This window comes from Mastomys coucha, unplaced genomic scaffold (genome assembly GCF_008632895.1).
Source record: "Mastomys coucha isolate ucsf_1 unplaced genomic scaffold, UCSF_Mcou_1 pScaffold1, whole genome shotgun sequence".
NCBI lineage: Eukaryota > Metazoa > Chordata > Mammalia > Rodentia > Muridae > Mastomys > Mastomys coucha.
In genome coordinates this window covers 1576513-1592691 of record NW_022196891.1, presented here as the reverse complement: position 1 = coordinate 1592691, position 16179 = coordinate 1576513, and the positions used below count along the sequence as shown (strand labels likewise).

General features: G+C 41.3%; 1 protein-coding gene across 7 annotated transcripts in view; it reads left to right on the top strand.

Annotated features, from left to right (window-relative positions):
* Rnf152 (ring finger protein 152) overlaps positions 1-9163 on the top strand; it is an 84029-nt gene extending 74866 nt beyond the window's left edge. For 5 of the 7 annotated variants that reach the window (XM_031379665.1, XM_031379628.1, XM_031379639.1 and 2 more), the window contains one exon: positions 1134-2293. In XM_031379665.1, coding sequence (XP_031235525.1) covers positions 1278-1892 — 615 coding nt within the window. In that variant the 5' untranslated portion in view covers positions 1134-1277 and the 3' untranslated portion in view covers positions 1893-2293. Of the gene's footprint in view, positions 1-1133 lie in introns of all 7 variants that reach the window. The other 2 variants (XM_031379647.1, XM_031379619.1) reach the window with 1 other exon arrangement.
* Positions 9164-16179: the final 7016 nt, after the last annotated feature.

Genomic DNA, 16179 nt, shown 5'->3' with positions numbered 1-16179 from the left:
GGGCAGCCCTCAAACCTCATTTCAATCTCAATAAGTACCTCCCCTAGTACTGGGGAGGCCTATGCACTTTCACTCTACATAATATATAGTCTTCCTGTTAGTTCTTCAGTACTTATTGTGATCAGTGAGCTAGGAGCTAGGGGCTGGGTCTTGCTGTAGAGCAGCTTTCTAGCATGTGTGTAGCCCTGGGTTCATTTCCCCGTTACTACTGAAAATCTTACCAATTTTAACCTTTAGGCAGGCAAGCCTAAGTAATCAGGAAACGAGAGGACAGGCTTGAGTTTCCTCTGTGGAGTTGGCCTGCAGTACTTGCAGACCCTGCTTTTGTTGTGGGCTTCTCCTTTTGTTCTTTTGGCCACTTTTAAGATGATTTGATGAGAATTGTCTCACTAAAGGTGTTTGGAGGAAGAAGTAAAAAGATGGACTTTGTGAGCTTCTGCCTATGGGGTTATTTCCGTCACCTCTGAGAAAGGAGCACACTGTTTGCCTGCCTAGAAACGTCACAGTGATACCCCTTCCTCTGTGAAATCCACATATGTAGAAAGAAATGAGGCTGACAGATAAACTTCTTCCTGCCTTGAGGAGCAGAGTTTGCATCCCTAGCACCCAGGTGTGGTGACTTCCCTTAAACCTAGCACTCAGAGAGCAAAGCCAGGGGACAGGTAAGCAAGTTGGCTACTTGCTGATGGAAAGAAAAGAAACAATAAATGTTGAAGTGATGGGATGTGTTAATTACCGAGATTTACTTGTTACACAGTGTGAACATGTATTGAAACATCACATTGTGCCCCACCAATTCATGGTAGTATTAGCTGCCATTGTAAAATAATGGAGCTTAAAGACATAAGGAAAGAAAGGAGTGGTCATAAAACAAGCAAGCTGTCCTTACACAAGCACTGTAAAGTTCCCTGTATCTAGTTGTGAATTCTTACAGGGAGATAAAGAAAGGCAAGAAATTGTATTTGATATTCTACTGCGCATTACAGGAAACCTACAGTCTTACCAATAAGATGGTTTTTTCTTTTGTTTGACCGAGGAACAAGACTTTTGAGCCATGATATGTTTTAACTAATCCACATTGCAACTTTTAAAATGGATTAATTAGTTTCATCTGCATTATTTTTCTCCCCCAGAAATTAGCACACGTGTGAATACTGGATGCCCTGTGAGCTTGCTGATTCCCTGTTGACCTTGAGAAGAGGGATCCAGAGTGGCGACATTTGAGAACCAGCTTTTCCACCTTCCTGTTGGCCCTGTCCTTTGGCTCTTGGTCCACGATGGAGACACTCTCCCAGGATTCCCTGCTGGAATGTCAGATCTGTTTTAATTATTACAGCCCCCGACGAAGGCCCAAGTTGCTGGATTGCAAGCACACCTGCTGCTCAGTGTGCCTCCAGCAGATGAGGACCAGCCAGAAAGACGTAAGGTGCCCTTGGTGCCGTGGCATCACCAAGTTGCCCCCGGGCTTCTCTGTATCACAGCTGCCCGATGACCCCGAGGTCTTGGCAGTCATCGCCATACCACACACTTCTGAGCACACCCCAGTCTTCATCAAACTTCCAAGCAATGGGTGCTACATGCTGCCCCTGCCCATCTCTAAGGAGCGCACACTCCTGCCAGGAGACATGGGCTGCCGCCTGCTGCCCGGGAGCCAGCAGAAGTCTCTCACCGTGGTGACCATCCCTGCAGAACAGCAGCCCCTGCAGGGTGTAGCTCCCCAGGAGGCTGTGGAGGAGGAGGAGCCCGACAGACGGGGTGTGGTGAAGAGTTCCACATGGTCTGGTGTGTGCACTGTCATCCTGGTGGCCTGTGTTTTGGTCTTCCTCCTGGGCATTGTGCTACACAACATGTCCTGCATCTCTAAGCGCTTCACTGTGATATCCTGTGGTTGAAGCCTTTCACAGGGATGCCTCTTGCAGGTGCCAACTTAGGGGGTGAGCAGGTGTTGGTGATGGGATCCCTGTGATGAGATGGGGGTGACACTGAGCATTTGGTGCAAGCGCTGGCCTGTAATTGGCCACTTGATTCACTTAAAGACACAGGCAGAGGGTGAGGTCTCAGCAAGATCCCAGGAGAACAGTTTGGAGATGGTGACAACTATGAAGATGTTTGCATGCTTCCTCATAATTGTTTATCCAATGGGTTGTAATTTATGATTTTCCAAAATCATGGTCCCAAGTTAGACTTTTCTACCTAGACATGAAACTGTACATGTGGGTGCAATAGCTCTCTAAATATGGTAGATGGTAGGTTAAAACAAATGCTGTGTACGCAAGTAGAATTAAACCTCAAATCCATGTTTAAAAAACAAAAACAGTGAAGACCTAGAGCTGGCTCCTGTGTGTGCATGTGTGTGTGTGTGCTCACACATGCGTGGGCACATGTGTGTGTGTGTGTGTGTGTGTGTGTGTGTGTATGTGTGTGTGTGTGACTAAACCCTGGTCTTCATAAACTTTTTTATATGTTTTGAATGGCACCCAAATCAAAATAATCAAAACAGACCTTTTGGGTGTTTGAAGAAAATATTTGCACACATGTCTCCAAGGTGTTGTGCTTTGTCAAGTTCCTTCATTTCTCTTCATCTGTGATTTAAGCTTGTTAAGCTGGAAACCCAAGAGGCGAGTGATGGACAAGGAAATATGGGCAATGCCTAATTCCCCAAGAAACCTATATGCCAATCTTTCTCAAGCCATCTCACAAGATAAGGATTTAAAATGTAAATATTGTGAATTTCTGTGTGTATTTTGTGTGTGTAATTTGATTTATCTCAGGTTTTTGAGTTTTTCCTGAAGAATCCTGGGAGTAAGACTTTGTGGGCTTGCATAAGCCAAGTACCTAAAACACCTGCCTACTGGCAGGTGCCTGGATCTTTCCCCTTCTGGAATCCCCACACATCACCTCCAACATCCACTTGCACTTTGCTGTGTGTGTGTGTGTTTAAAGGCTTGGACAGAGCGTCAGAAGAACTCATCATTTTCCCTCAGTTTAGAGGGCTTTGTGTGAAAGTCACAAATGTTGCTAATCAATGGCACACCTAGATGGGCATTGTAATAGACAGTCTTTGATGATTTTTTCTTTGAAAGATTTTCCTGTAATAGTTAACCTGCTTAGAATTCAATTTCATCTTGTTGGAACCAGCAAGAAAATGTTTTGTATTTCAAATGTTTCTACTGCCAAAAGTAGTATGGTGAACAAAAATTCATGTTCTCAATGTAAGTGAACCAGTTTCTCATGAGTGCTCAACTATTTTTAAATGTGAATTAATGAAGAAAGATCTGTTAAAAGGAGCAATCCCTGATCTGGTTGTGTGTGCATTTGGAAAGAGTTGGGAACACTATAGTCCTCTTTGAACTCTGTTTGTGAAACGAATGATGTTTGTCAAGGACTCCACTCAGCTGTGTTCCTCTCTGCTGTTCTATTGAGTCCCTGAAATGGTGTGAAGGGTGGGAAAGGCAAAGGAAAGGAAACAGTGGCATAGGCTCTAAGCAAGGTCAGAAGCAGCCCTGGAACATGGAGGCATGATTGGCATGCTAGCCTTCATCTTTAAGCTGCACAACAAACGTGTGCTAAAGTGATGACTTTGCAGTGAAATAAAACAAAGGAATAACATCTAGAGTACAATGCTAACAATTGGCATGAAAATTCAACATCAAATTATGAGCTCTGGTTTTAAAAATCTTTCAAATTTGTAAGACCTTTAGAAAAAAAATGTATCCGAGGGCTCACACTAGAAATTAGGTTAAAATACCATTTTATCATGTAAGCTATTGGGCATTGTACAACGAATAATCTAGGATTTATTTGGTATTAATAATTTAGGTATCATTAGCTGAATACTATCCTTTATTATGTAACATAATATACTGTTGGGTTAGCGTCAATTTCTCAAACTCTCAGGCTGCTCTAATGCATGTCTGACCCACTTTCTATTTATCTTGGAGGAGAAAACACACATAGAAAAAATGTTGCATAAATAATGTTATATTTCCAATGGATGTTACTCTTGCAATTTTAAGCCAGGCCATATTTAAATTCATTTGTGAGAGATACCAGTATACCTTTCTGTACAGTAGAAAATGATTGATCCTATAGTACAGTGTGTGAAAATGTTCTAGTTGTTTAGGAGGTTATTTATAGATACTAACATGTGTGTTGATATGGTGTCCTGTGGTTTTTATTGCAAAGCTGTATAGTAAAATTATCCACAGAACTCTTAAAAAGTCCATGTTAGAGCTGTAATTAAGCAAAATCGATCTGCTCCCTGGTAGACTCTTGACCTTACAACCTGACAGTAACAACCCAAGTCAAAGCTTTTTTATGTATACTTGATCTAAGAGACATTATTTAAAACTGTTGAAGTGGATTCTGCCTATGGTTTGCATATGTGCTTTTTAGGGTGTGTGTGTGTGTGTGTGTGTGTGTGTGTGTGTGTGTGTGTTAGAGGAGGGGGCGAGGAGGCCTGCCAACTTCTATATACTTGATGTTTCAGTTTCTTCTGGAATTTACTCACAACACTAATAATGTATCTATCCCATGTGGGACAAGCAGTCAGGACTTAAAGCCACATGCTAGTGGCAGGGACAGCAGTTATAGCTGAAAAGAGGCCCTAGTAGCTTCATCTTGCAGATGAGCTCATTGGGGTATTGCAATAGTGTGCAAGTTGTAATTCTATAGTGAGAAGACAAGACCTGTACCCTGCTGTGCCATGTTATTCCTCCCTAGACAGATCACCTTCTCTGTCGGGCTAGGATCCTTTACAGGGTCTGGGAATGACCTTTGCTATGTCAGCTATTGCTTTAAGGGTTGTTTCAGAGATTAATTTCTTTTTAGATAGCTTCCTTTTGGGGAAGGAAGGGGGGGATTGGTTTAGGGATGAATATAGATATTGAAAGAAAACTTTCAAAATATGTGATTCAAATATTTAGAAGTGTAAAACATCAGCCAGGATCCTGCCCCCCATATGTCAAGGATGATGAGTGTTGTGTAAATAGTAACCTATAAGAAGCATGAACTTTCTCTTTATTAATGATCTTGACATAAGCAAGAGAATGCTTACTGTGTTAAGTAGAGCCAAGTATGGCACTTCATACGTCGTCTTTAGAAAAATTTTGTATAATGAATGACCTGGGACATAAATTGTGATGACAAAGGCAAATTAGTTCTGAATTTCAGTCACACCTTATTACAGGAAGGTCTGAGGCTTTTTTCTTTCTTTCGTTCTTTCTTTCTTTCTTTCTTTCTTTCTTTTTTTTTTTAAGAAATAGAATTAAATTTCACCCTCTGCATTATTCACAGAGTGGGTCCTTGGAGTTTCAGCAGTATATTAGTTCAGCTCTTCGAATTTTCTAGGTCAGTCCTGTTTGATAGAACTTTTGGGGTTGATGTTAACTGTTCTGTAATTGTTCAGTGTTGTTTAGTAGAGTGGCCACTAGCCACATGGCTGTGAAGCAAGTCCATGGGGATGACTGAAGAAGTGACTTTTAAATGTTATTTAATTTTAAGTAATTTAAAGTTAAATAATCCCATATGGCTTGTGAATACATTGGCCATAATGACATCGGGAAGTTGACTAGTAATAGTTTGCCAAAAGAAATTCCTTTCTAACTTAAAGAAGCTTATGGGCTCCAAAGGGGATAGGTGGTAATAAAATATCATCCATTGCCCTTTGGGGTTATTGCTTAGATACTTTGGACCAAGGAATGAGCAGTGAGGCTTAACTTTATTAAAGAGAACTTTATTAGCTGCATGTGAATCTATTGTCCAAAGCTCATAGATAGACAGTAGCTGTAAAAATTTTGACTTGCAAGCCATGCATGACCTGTGCTGTGAAACTGTGTGTAGGGTCTTGTGGCCAAAAAAGAGTCAATATTTCAGAAAATCAAATAAATAAGAGTCTGATGAAATCCCCGTTCACTTCTGATCTCTTTCCTGACTGCATCACTCACTGCATCAGTGGGTGTGAAATCCACGACCAAGCATGCATTGCGGTATTAACAGTGTTTTTATTTGCCCTTGAAGTCAGCCAGTTTGTCATGTATTTGGTGTGGGCATATGTGGGCACCAGGCTGGAATGAGGCACTACTTTTAGAGTGAGATGACATTGTTGAGTGTCTCTCTTTTTAAATTTAGTTATCTTTAAAAGGTTTGAAAGTTTGCACAAAGGCACTTTTTACATTTTTCATAGTTAAGAAAAGCAAAACATTCCTCAGTGGGCTTTAGAAACTGAAAGGATATTATGGCTGTTCTGTAGAGTAAGCAAAGTGGAGTGGAGAGTCCAGCTCAAGAGACATTCCGAATAAAACTCAGACTATAGCCAATGGTCTGGCACCCTTCCCTGCTTAGATTTTGATTTAAAGTTCTCCTGTCCCTTCCTTTGAAAACCTGTGCTGGGTCAGAATTCCCTAGCCTTCTTCTTCATTGCTCTCTGCCCAAGTACAATGGAAACCAACTCTGTTTGCTTTGATGGAACAGAATTTGGTTGAGTTTCCAATTCTGCAGCCGTTCAATAGAGAGTACTTTTCTTTGAGGCTGGTCTTCAACTTGCTGGCCAATTGGTGTTTTCTTAAGACTTATGTAAGTTAGGAAGCTGACAGTGATTCATATGCTATGGGTGATACACCCAGACAACAACAAAACTCCTTTCTCCTTAGAAGAATGATGTTATGGACCAGGTAACTTTCTGGAACCACACCAGAAGTTGTCCAATTCATACCTGGACCTAGATGGAGAAATTGCTTCTTGACATTTCTACCATAATCAGTAAAATATCATCTGAAAAGTTATTCTCAAACAGACAGAAATTCCAGGCAAGAGTGGGATCTTCAAGAGAATTTACTCATGGTGTCTATTTGAAAGAAATAGTTGCTGGATCTTTCTCAACCTGAAACTCTTGAAAAATAAGTGGAAATTCAAGCCATTTTTTTCTGATACAATTGACTTAGCACACACACACACACACACACACACACACACACACACTTCAGCTGTAATTGGAGTTAACATAAAGTAGAAAAGATCAGCATGATTTTCTCATCCATGGATCACAAAATGCTGAATTTATATATTAATTTTTAAACAGCTGCTATGAGCTCCATATACCATGTCAAACCATCAGCTCTATATACCATGTCAAACCAACTACTTTGGGGAATGTCTTAAACTCTTAAGACTTCTCCACTTATAAAGAGGTGGGTACTCTACCACTGATCACTGACACATTGAGCAAACAGAGCATTTGATTTCTGAATTCTAAATAGCCTTCCTCTCTTTCTTTCCTTCCTGCTCTGTCTCTCCCTTTCTCCCTTTCTCCCTTTCTCCCCCCCTTCTCTCCCTCCTCTCTCTCTCTCTCTCTCTCTTTCTTTCTTTCCTCTTTTGGTTCCTGTTATAGTTCAAGATTGTAAACCACTATCTCTGAGATATTCCATTCTGAATCAGTTTCTCTAAGCACTTCCCTTGTCTTGCTTGCTCTGGCCAATCGTCTTTTGATTTTTCCCTATTCACTGCCTGGGTATCCCCACATATGCATCTCACACTGTAGTGGTGCTTGAAAATGCTTATCCCATATATCTGGAGTTTAATCTAAGAAAGGGTTTTAAAATATACTATACTAAATATAAAAGGCCCTATAGTGGGCCTTTCTCTTTGTTTCTTACAGACTTACATCCTGGATCTTTCCCTGTTGTCCCAGATCACTGTTATGAATGCCTTCCTAGATGGAGAGCTGTAGCCCTCCATTACAGGAGACTAGACAGTCTCCTGTAATCTCCCTGCCCAATGACTTACTGTGTTATTCTAACAGGAGCTTCTCAAAGGGACTAGGAACTCTTTAACTTAGCATTTGCTTCTTGAGAACACAGTAGTAAGTGGTTGGATATACTGGTGGCAAGGAAATGTGAAGTAGAAAGAAAAGAGAAACAGATGTGACAGATGTCCTTCAGGGAACAACTTGATACCTATGTTATCTCCATTTGAACAATAAGAGAAGGCAGTGGCTGTTGTTGTATACTGTGTTGGCTAGGTGGACTTAGACAATCCATTGTCAAGGAGCCCACCTGAATGAATGGTAGACACAAAGCCCTGAGCTCTGAATAGATAGGCAGATATGCCCAGAGAAGAAATGAAAGTGTAATGGGATTATGGTTTCAAAAAAAAAAAAGACTTGCCTCTATATGTCAGCTCTGGTAGAAGTCAATTGAAGACAATGATATGTGACCTAGGATGCCTTCATCAGTCCCAACCATTCCATCAGGGATCACCTGATTCACAAAACTGCTTAAGTTGAAGACACAAATAGAAGGTGCTTGGCTGATGAGGAGATTTCCAAGGAGTTCTCGTCTTTCCTGTTATCCTTTCAGATGCTCTTGGGTTATCAGGGCTGTAGAAAATTCCAGAGCCTGCTTATAGAGTTGGCCATGGAGTGCATATAAGTGAACCCTAGTTCTCTCTTTGCTGTGGGAAAGCCCTAGTTCAATCAGTGTGCTGTGACGTGGGTACTACTGTTGGAAAACAATAGTTCAATAATGGTATGCTTATGTTCTGGCTGCTGCCATTATTATATCTATAGATTTTACCACTTGTATAGATGGCCTCACTTGATGGTTATAGCTGTGGAAATTGCCAGCAGCCTAGGGAAGTTGGCCACAAACTCCCAACAGAGGACATATGTAACCACCGCCATGTTCCTTCCCATTCTTAAAGCCCCACATGTGGGCTTTCTGGTCTTGTGTAACACACTGCAATCAAATGGTGAGATTAGTGCTGTTCTGAGGCTGATAATTCTAGTTACCGACTTGTTTCATTTATAATAATGGAGACTATTTATTTGGGGGAGCTTTTCTTTGAAAGGGCCAAATTGCCCTACAGATAAATGAGCTACCAGGCAGTGTAGAAATTCTTGTCCAAATGTTGCCAAATACTGACTTCATAGGGGATATCAAGCTGCTGTTTATTAATCTGAATGTCTTAAAAGCCTTCCTGCTTGCTCTCTCTGTTATAGATGGTGTCTTAGCCAGTCCCAAGTTTTTCCAATGAACCTGATTTTAATACATGGTATTTTTGTATGCCAAACTGGTGTCTTGTCCTTTGTATATGTGGTAATGTTCATTTTACGACTACTGTTAAAACACATTTGCTATGATTAAAATTCAAAATGATTTCAAGTAGACTCATGCATTGTATTTTTTTTTTCCTACCTACCCCACAAAAGAAAAACTTGACTGGGACTTTTATAATCTTGGAGAATTTTAGTAGACAGGTATTAAAACAATAAAGAGCTCCTAAATCAAGGATTTTCAACAGAGGTGACTTTCAAATGACTTTTGAGATGGTCAAGAACGGGTTTGCAATGAAAAAGCTTGAGGCTGCTTCTGCAGCTTGCATTTCTCACAGCTTCTAGTGACTTTAGTCCTTACAGCTTAGAAATGACAATATGCTGGGCCTCTGGTAGGAGAGCCACACTGGACCATATACAGGGTGCCACCCTGGGGACCCCGACTTTGCCTCTTGGCTCCATTTTTAGAAACCTGTCTTCAGATGAATGCTTTTGTTGATCCAAGCAGTGCTTGCAGAACACTTGTTTGTCAGCATCCTGGCTTCCCATCTCTGATCATGTGAAGGAAACTCAACTCTTTAGCACAGTCTCCCCCTAATAAGGGTGTTTTCAGCGATCTGATCTGCATGGATGCCAGTATGAGGATGCTTTGTGTCTGGCAGCTTTAAAATTCGTCCTCATAGTTTTTATAAGATGTGACAATAACTTGATAATGTCCTTTGTTTCCAACATTAAGCTCTGCATTAGGAAGTCTAGATTTTTGCAAGTGTGAAACTTATTTTGCTTCTCTTACAAACCCTGGCATAATTTTTCAATGGTCAGTGTGGGAGTTAGGCAGTCACCCCCTCGCCAGTATTACCTGTTAAGACTTGACTTTGCCATAAGCCAGAGAACTCAACCACAAAAGGGCAAAAGGCTATGTAAATGAATTACTTGACTCTTCCTGGGCTTGGCTCCCAATGCCTGTGCTGGATAAAGATGATGTAATGGAGATTGGGTGGAGCAGAGGATTTGATCCAAGCCCTCTAGGTACCTCTTTCCTGGGGATATAGCCATATACCATCTTTTCAGGTGACACTGTCAGCTGGTTTATATTTTCTGTGTTGTGTATTAGGGAGTCTTTTTCTATTAATTCCGGACAAAGAGGGCAACAAGAGATCAAAGAAACAATTCCACACTAGTCTGGTGCTTCTGGTTTAATTGGGATTACCTGTGAGCAAGGGAAGCTCCATCAAAAAATAAACTCCCTCTAGTATTTTATCTTTGGGGAGGGGAGAAGTTTCTTGAGCCTTCTCCATCATGTTAATGTGCTCAACCTTATGAGAATTTGATGCCAGTAATCACAGCCACTAAGACTTCAAAAGTGCAAGTGACACATGGCTGGAAGAAGAAAGAGGTTGTCAGTTCCAGGGTCCTTACCATTCTCGATGTCTCTACAAAGGAGGAAGTATGAGTATTCAAGGTCGAGAGAAGTGAATATCACCAGGTATCATCATTCAGTGCCACACAGTACACACACACACACACACACACACACACACACACACAGAGAGAGAGAGAGAGAGAGAGAGAGAGAGAGAGAGAGAGAGAGACAGAGACAGAGACAGAGACAGAGACAGAGAGACAGAGACAGAGACAGAGAAACAGAGACAGAGAGACAGAGAGAGACTGAGAGACAGAGAGACAGAGAGACAGAGAGACAGAGAGCATATACACAGCACATGCACAAAACCCACACAGCACACACACAGCATGCCTGCACACACACAGCATGCCTGCACACACACAGCACACACACAGCACACACACAGCATGCCTGCACACACACTGAATCCTAGGGAAAGAGTTTCCAAAAGTGAACACAAGCCTAGCTGCAGGGCATCAGTTTTTCATGCTCCTGTGTTCAGTGTTGGTCTCTGAAGGAGAAGCCCATCTTAGGTGCACACCATACAGGGCGAGGCTGTGCATGGTGAGGGGATGACTCCCGTTCAGGCACAGTAGTTCAGTGCTAGGTTACATAGGGTTAGGTGAGGGGAAGTCCCTCTTTGGTACATGCAGAGCAGTGCTAAGCTGTGCATGTCCAGGTGAGGGAAGCAGCCAGCTCCAGGATTAAGGCTGAGCCTCTGCTTTTCTTTTTATAGGTTTGAAAACTTTTGTGCAAATTCTACTTGACCCAGAAAACAGTCCAGCTATAATTGGATTTAGCTTTTCTCCCCAAATTGACTGGTTCCCCTCCCCCACCTCTCTCTCCACACTGTTGTGTGTGATTACTCGTTTCTATCACCTGTAGTTGAAAGAGTGATTGTATGAATGTGTGACTTGTGCATGTTTGTGGTATGTGTGCCATATTGTGTGCATGTATGTGTATGTGTGTGGTGGTGATATGTATGTGTGTGGTGTGTGCTTGTTTGTACGTGTGTATGGATGTGTATATGGTATATGCCTGTGTGTACATTTATGGTATATATATATATGCTGTGTATGTGTGCATATTTGTGTCATGTGTGTAGTGTGTATACTCATATGTGTGCATATATACATGATTATGAACATTTCATAGGCTCTTAGCACTAAATTTTGAAGGTTAATGGGGTAAAGCTCTTTAACGATACCACAGTAAAGGAAAGCACTTTTATTTGTCTAAGAAGATTATCCAAATCAGGAGCATAGTTAGTTCAATCCTTTTTCTTCAGAGTACTTACTGACCACTAGGGTCCAGGGGTGTTTGGATCTGTTTTATTCACAATAGAAATGATCCCTCTATACTGAGAGAGAGAAATTGTTAATTTCTTACCCCAGAGCAAGGGTCAAAGCTGTAGCTCTTATAACAAGAGAGAAACTGATGGAGAAAGAATAGCAGATGTGTTTGAACACTACTGTTACCTGACACAGGAAGCTTCATAAAGGACCACTGTGGGCTGAGCATGTGGCCCAGTGGTTGAGTATGCAATCAACATGTGCAAGTCTTGATTTGTGCCACAGCAGTTAAGCAAACACACACACATGCACGCACACACACACACACACACACACACACACACCACATTCACATACACACATACTACACACATTCACACACACACATACCACACATATTCACACACAAGCACCACACACACACACACACACACACACACACACACCACACATGTGCATTCACATGTGTTGTATAAAATTCCTGTGGAAGGGTGACTGAGGAAACATGAATGTGAAGACCTGGGGCAATAAAGTGGAGGGACTCAGTGATTTCTGTTTGTCTGAAATCCTCTTGGAGTCCCCCTACATGGACATTTTTCCCCATCAGGCACAGGTAGGACACCTATCACATGACAGTATTCCAGGCAGAATGAAGAGGGTCAAGCTTATCTCCTCAGGATTCACTGCTTACTTTAGGCATGGAAAGGTTAAAGCATCCTACTCTGGCTGGACGGGAGTGTGTCAGAAAGCCTGACTGCCTTTCTTCCTCAGTTTTTTTTTTTTTTTTTTTTTTTGGCTTTCTTTATCTTGGAACCCACATTAAAGCAGGGCTATATTCTGATCCATTGTATCCTAAACCTGAATATACACAAAGAATTTACAGTATTGTTGAAAATATAAGCATAGATTCCAATAAATGATACTATAGCCCAGGGCATCTGGCTGCATTATTTTTTTAAGAATGGTAGTAGGCTTGCCTGTTTTGGTAGAAGATATGAGCACAAATGAGTTTCTAGAGTCATGGCTTCTGGAGAAAGGAAAGTACAAGAAAGGAGCTATAGATGCCTCATGTTAGGCTCCTGCCTCTTGTGCATTGTCTTGTGCTCATTATACTATGAAAGGTGACATTCCACATACCTACTCTGTCCCTTGCTATCCATGACCATGGTCTCAACATCGTGGCTGCCCTAAATTCACTTATTCCAATTCTTTGGGAGAAGTGATTAGTTCATATGAGCAGACCCTTAGTGCATGAGATTAATTCCCTTGTAAAAGAGACCCACTTTGTTTTCCAGAGAGGATTATCCAGAGGTGAAGACTTGCTCTGAATATGGGCAACAGCAGACTATGCTGTAAGCCAGGATGGGATAAAAGAGGAGAGAGGAGAGAGCCAGAAGCTCCTGAATTTTCATTGCTTTCTCTCACACTGATAGGTGCTTTTCTGCCCAACTACATCCTGTGGCCATGGGGGGCTGGGTCTTTGAAACCAAGAGCCAAGGGGGAGAGGGAGGGAGAGGGAGGGAAGGAAACCAAAGGGAGGAAGACGGAAAGGAGATGGGAAGGAGAGCCAGGGAGAGTGAAGAGTGCTACCTTGCTTTATATTCTATCATGTGGAAGACGTTAGAAGGCACCATTATTAATGAACCCAGAAGTATATCCTTACACACACCAGATCTACTGGTCCATTGATCTTGTACTTCTCAACTTCCAGAGCCAAGAGAAATAAATTCTGTTTATAAGCCACTAAGTGTATAGTAGTTCATTATAGCAACGCAAACAGACCAAACCACCCATAAAGGACATTTTGCAGAAGTAAGCCATGGGTCTGCTTCACAGATGGCTGTTGTCTTCCCCTAAGTGGTAACCATGTGTACAGCAGCTCACAGTGGACATTTCACCCCATTGTACTCAGACAAGCAGTTGTTTTCTTATATGCCTTGTGTAAAAGGAAATTATATGGGCAATTCTTTGTTCCAACCCTTATGCAATTGTTTCTGAAATAAAGCAGAGTTCAATATGCTGATACAAACTATAGAGAACCATTGAGGTCCAGTCAGCAGGCATGCACATCCCAAGCTATGTGCCAGGATGATGTATGCACTGTGGAAGAAAGGTTTGTAGTGGAGTAAACCGACAAAACACTGGGTTAAACAGGTTTATAATTTTTTCATGTTAGACCCTTTCAAAGCCTCTGGTTTGTGTATTAGTCAAGGTTTTTCTCAAGGAACAATAGGATATAAGTTGTGGAGAATAAGGGGCAATGAGAGACAGGAAAGGGAGAGCAATAGGCAGAGCTAGAAAGAGATTTTAGAGATTTGCAGTTCAAAAAGTGGAAGACATTAGCAGGCTAGAGCCCAGAGACAGGCATGGTGTTGCACCTGAATTCAAAGGCAGTCTGATGGCAGAATGGCCTTTTCCTCTAGGGAGGTCAGCTTTATTTTTTGTTTGTTTAAAGTGTATTAGGTGAGTAACATACACACAACAATGTGTATCTCTTTCAGTCAGTCACCTAGTATAAATGTGAACCACATCAAATAACCTTTAGGGTAACATTCCAAACTAGCATTTGATCAAGCATTTAGCTATCATTTCTTAGACAAGTTGGCATAAGAAAAGACTCATCCTAAGATGATAAGGATATATAGCTCAGTGGTAGAATATTAACCCTGGGTTTGATTTCCAGCATCATAAATTGATTACTAATGATTATACCTATCATGATAACTACAGAAGTATACCAATGCCCCAGTGAATCTCTCAAAGGAGGATGCAATGTTTTGCCTCCACCCAGTTACTTATGTGCTAATGGCTGGGGCCCGTAGCCAGAAGGATATAGAACTTATTTATTTTTATGTATGAGTGCAAACATTTTTGTGTGGTGTGGATGCATAGTTGGGTCCAGGAGCACATATGCATGGCATCTGTGTGGAGGTCAGGGACAACCTTGGGCACCTGTCATTAGGCATCTTTTATTCTACATCATTAACCTAGTACTTTGTTATGTAGGCCAGAATTCTTGCCCTGCCAGCCTCTGAGGATCCTCCATCTCTAATTGCAGGCTAGTGCCACCATACCAAGCCTTTCAAGTGGGTTTTGGAAAAATCCAAATTCAGGTCCTCACACTTGATAGGCAAACATTTAATCTAACCCATCTCCTGAGTCCCATATTGACTTACATGAGAGCTTTGTCTGAATATATGTATAACACATGTCTGTGTGTTGCCCTTGGAGGTTAGAGAACAGCATTAGATCTCCTGGAACTGGACCTAAAGATGGCTGTGAGACACCATATGGTTATTGGGAAACTGGGTCCTCTGGTGGAACAACCAATGCTCTTAACTACTGAGTCATCTCTTCAGACATTTTTTTTTAAACATTAAGACTAAGATATCATGTCGACATGAAAGAATCCAATAATTGCATTAGATTTACCTTGATGATATTTAAGCAAATTGCCTATTGAAACCATGTAATGCACATACTGCCAATGGAATGCTCTCCCAGGAGAAAATTATGGGGGAAATAAGCATACATCTGCTTCAGCCATAGGGGTGTGAGGACTCACACAAGTGCACTGCATACATATCAGAGTCTAGTTTTGAAAATTATAGCCTAAAAATAGTCATTACTACATTGTGGGGTTAAAAAACATAACAAACTAAGTTGCTAATGATGAGCAGAACCAACAATAATCTATTCCTAAGAGCAAGAACAGCTATTAAATAACAGGATCAAATCAAGCAATAGTGATAATGAGTATCTTTGCCTCACATGGCAGGAATTTTAACTACTAGCATATGGACTTGTGCATTAGAGACATTTTAGTGTTAATAAGAACCAAATTGGTAAAATCCTGAATTACCTCACTCTCTCACTTCTGTAAACTGTGAAACCCAGTGGTTTCAGTTTAAAAATACCTGGGTTGCAAAGCATGAAGGCAGTTATTGATAAGCTGATTTCTTCCAGGCATTGAAGAAGTTTTGGGTTTGATAGGCAACCCTTAGGACACTTTTCAGCAGAGGGCCAGACCTGAAGAACCATTGCTCAGAGGATAGACAAAAATATATAAAGAGACTCATGAACATGGTCGAAACACACAACACAGTTTTCAAATTTTCTTTTTAATAGAAACAGAAGATCATTTAAACAGAAATGTAAATTTCATGGGATGAAATCAATACTTTTAGTATTTACTTTCAAACATTCTCTAGAAGGTAAGGATGGTGATCATGCCTGTAATTCTAGCACTTTGGAGGCAGAGGCAGAAGGATCAATAGTTTAAGTCCGGCTTAGGTATCAAAATAAAGAAACAAGGCATGGTGGTGCACACCGATGATCCTAGCATACAGGAAGTAAGTCAGGAGGATTAACAAAGAGCAAGGAGAACCTGGTCTACAAAAGAGTTTTTAGACAGCAAGGGCTACACAGTGAAG